The sequence below is a fragment of the Solanum lycopersicum genome, chromosome 2 (assembly GCF_036512215.1).
Source record: "Solanum lycopersicum chromosome 2, SLM_r2.1".
Classification (NCBI taxonomy): Eukaryota; Viridiplantae; Streptophyta; class Magnoliopsida; order Solanales; family Solanaceae; genus Solanum; species Solanum lycopersicum.
Window position 1 is genome coordinate 69957027 of NC_090801.1, and position 3865 is coordinate 69960891.

Consider the following 3865-nt stretch of genomic DNA (forward strand, 5'->3'; position numbering starts at 1 on the left):
CAAATTTCATTTACTTCTAAACAAGAATTTTCACATTCTATTAACTTTAACTTGTAAAAAAAAGATTAAAAATTATTAGTTAGATATTGATCAATAAAAAAAATCATGTTTATGATTTTACCTTTCAATTTTTTTTTTATTTCACGCGCTTTGAAGAGAGTGAGTACACTCACTTTGTCGCGTCAGCTCTTAATATATAATTAATTCAAAATTGTGAAAATGGTATTGAAACACTCGTATCATTTAAATACTAAAATAAATTTTCTACCAAGTTCATAGAGATTTAATGTATTCTTCTTTTTTTTAATTAACTTAAAGAAAAGGAAATCACATTAACTTATGAGGATTTCACACAGAGTTTTTATTCAACAATTACACATCCCACAATAGGACTGTTATTTTTCATATAAACATTAGAAGGTTCAAGACTAATCCCCTTATTCAGGACTCACCTTCCTACAAATAAAAATATAAATAAACTCCTATCCTTGACAACACTCAACGAACTAATTTTTGCGTAATTAAAATAAAATTTTAATTTATTCGACAAATTTAATCCATTAAGCTAACTGGGACAGAATCTATAAGTATTGGCCATTTGTGTAAAATGTCACTTCAATTCATTCTTCCACAATCAAACCGAATATTTCCGTTCCTCCCCGTCTTCACACCAACTCGGCCCAGTTTTGTCATTGCAGTTACAAAAGCATTTTGGAATGATTTTGAGTTACTGGCCCAAAGATCCACAGTTCCCTTGGACCTTTTGTCTGTATACAACACTTGATCTGACGTGAATAGGCCCATACCTTGTTGTAAATTTTTGTAGTAATTATTGTCAAATGTCCTTGGAGTTTTGGGATCCATGTCAATGGCTATTCTTGGGTCAACATTCCTTGGACACATCCCTTGTAATTGGGCTGCATATTGCTTGTTAAGGGTTGGGTCTATTGGATTTTTAGGGCTGAAGTTGTAGATCCGGTTGGAAAATTTGCCACAATGAGAAAAACCAACAGAATGGGCCGCTGCATAAGTGAGCAAGAGATCTTAATTTCTCGATCAAGCATATAAAATTATTACATTGTGGAAGATGCTCATGATAATGTCTGGACTTATTTTTTTCCCTTTTGTCTACTGAGCTGGCTGGAGTATAATGAACCAAATAATTGAGTAATGGTTACGTCTGAATCAATAACACGTGCTAAAAAGCAAAAGGTCAAATGAAAAATGATAAGAGACTTATTAAAAGGAATTTAAGACCATGATTCGAGTGTTTGAATAATATTTAATACTCTCATAATCCTATTTCATATTTTCTCCGTCCACAATTATTTATCTGAGTAAAATCATGTACTTTCGACAAGAAAAATTTAATGCAAAGTATAATTTGACTAATATAATTTTATAATAGCAAGAATATCAAAAGTCTACATAGTTTTTCAATTGATTAAAATGAAGTAATTATTAAGGGTAGAATTAAGAAAAAAAACTAATTATTTCTTGAACGTTTAAATTGACAATTAATCTTGAACATCCTTTTTAGTATAACTATTTGTGAATCGAAGGAGTATAAGTTAGTTTGACTTAGTACATAATTTTTTTTTAAAAAAATAAACTTTTGAAATTTATAATCTAGTTCTCTTCTACTTACTAAAAAAGAAACTGAGTAATATATTACTATCTATATAGAGCATTTTATTTTCTTTAGCGAAATAAACCTTTTTATATATTATATTTGTTTTAAAATCTGCTTGCTTGCTTCAGATATTGAAAGCAGAATTTTCAAAACAGCTAGCTAGATCAACTACTAAATATAACAATTAACAATTAATTAATAGTTATATAAAGAAAGTAATTAACATCAGAATTACCAGAAAGGGCGATCATGTCAGCCTGAGTTAGACCATGAGAGGCAAACATAGAATTGAGTTGATTGAGATTGAATGTTGGTTTTGGTAGCTTCCCTTCCACATTCGATGCTTTTGATGTGAACCCATCAAGCCTTCCTAATTCCACTGGGTACCATGGTCCCCCAGACTACACGCATGTTACAAGATGAGTTTAATTTCTATATATAGTGATAGTGACAACATTAACTTGATCATGTCACCTAAGAATGTAAATAAATTATTTATACTAACCAGCTGAATGACATCTCTGGTGGCTAAAGCGAGAATGTCAGCACAAGAGACTTTATTTTTACAACGTGAGTTTGAATCAACAGCGGCTTTGGCTTTAATTACAGTATCAAATCCATCTCCTGCCAATGATAGATTATCTGAATGATCCTTCTCAGCTGTGTTCCCTGGTGTTGATGATACAATCACTGAAGCATCACATCCCTAGTTCCAATTACAAAAATAAACGTAAGTCTCTTTTCTAAATGCTTGAACCATTGGGGGAAAGGGATTAATATTGTAGAACGAAACTCAAATTCACACGTATCGCGTGTAAGACTCTCAACAGTATCATGATTAGAAATTAATGGAACAGAGTAGTTAATAAACGTACCTCAACAAAGCAATCATGGAAGAAGAGACGGAGAACAGCAGGGACAGTGACAAAAGTTTGTTTGAATTTCTGGTTAACAACATTTCTAACAATGGATTCAACATTAGGACAAATATTGGCGTAATAATTGGTCTTTAATTGTGCAGATGCCAAGTTAGGCATCAACACAATACTAACTGATAAAATTGATAATAATACTGACATAAGAAGATTTAGACGACCCATTTAATTTCTCTGGCTATAAAATTAAGTACAATGGGTTATGCAAATGTTTAATTGAGAGAAAGGATTATATAGCCAGTTGGCCAAAGAATCTTTTTTTTTTTTAACTTAACAGAAGAAGTTGAACATGAAATCGAAAGCAAAACTCAAGTCGTAATTTAATTTATGAAAGAGACAGGATACTGCTGGCAGTACTGTCTATTGTATTGGCCGCCATATGATATGACCAGCACAACCCGTTTAATTGACCCGTTTGTTTATTAATTGTAGTAATTCATTTTAAACTAAGGGTCCGTTTGGATGGGTTTAATAAAAGCAGCTTTAAAATAGTACTTTTGAAAGTGCTGAAACTTATTTTTAAAATAAACAGTTATGTGTTTGGATAAAAGTGTTGAAGTTAAAAAAAAAAGTTATTGATGTGTTTGGCAAATAAGTGCTGATAAACAGCTTTTTAAATCAAAATGTCTGAAATACCCTTAAAAGCTGTTAACATAATAAAAGTTAATTAATTTATATTTTACAGCCATAAATAATTATATTTTTCTATCATTCACATATTTCTTTCTCATCACAAATTATTTATAAGAGGAATATAAACTTATTATAGATTTTAAAGATATATAATTTGAATAGATCAAAGAACGATTTAAGATTTTATTTTAGTTTCATCCATAGGTAATAATAATTGTCTATCATTTACATATTTATGTATTATTACAAATTATTTATAAGAGGAATATAAATTTTTATTTAAGTTATATGTGCAACTTATTCCATCTGCCATAGACGCTTTCTTTCTTTTTACTACGCAAGCAAGCCGGGGAGTGAGGAAAGCAGAAGTGGGACAGGAATAAACCAGTAGCAAGAAAAAGGGTACCAAGCGTATCGCTATGCCCCTCGCTTAGCCCCGCTCTTTGGTTTAGGATGGATCCGGACTGGACTAAGCTTGAAGATCTAATTACGGACTGGAAGCGAAAATACCGTAAAAATGGCTTCTTTCTTCGAGGACTCTTTTGTAAGTGAAAAGGGAAAAATGGAAGAAAGAGATGTTAGGGTTATGTGGGTAATTTGGAGATTGTATAAGAATATTAAGAGCAAAAAGGTAAAAACGTGGTCAACTTAAAACAGCTTATAA

At 31.3% G+C, this 3865-nt stretch overlaps 1 protein-coding gene across 1 annotated transcript; it reads right to left on the bottom strand.

Annotated features, from left to right (window-relative positions):
• Positions 1-337: 337 nt before the first annotated feature.
• LOC101257228 (peroxidase 51) lies at positions 338-2959 on the bottom strand. The gene is made up of 4 exons (XM_004231860.4): positions 2509-2959; positions 2139-2339; positions 1869-2034; positions 338-1022 (listed from the first exon to the last, which is right to left on the bottom strand). Exons 1-4 carry the CDS (start codon positions 2731-2733, stop codon positions 616-618), a joined length of 999 nt encoding a protein of 332 aa, XP_004231908.1. The 5' UTR covers positions 2734-2959; the 3' UTR covers positions 338-615.
• Between the last annotated feature and the right edge of the window lie 906 nt (positions 2960-3865).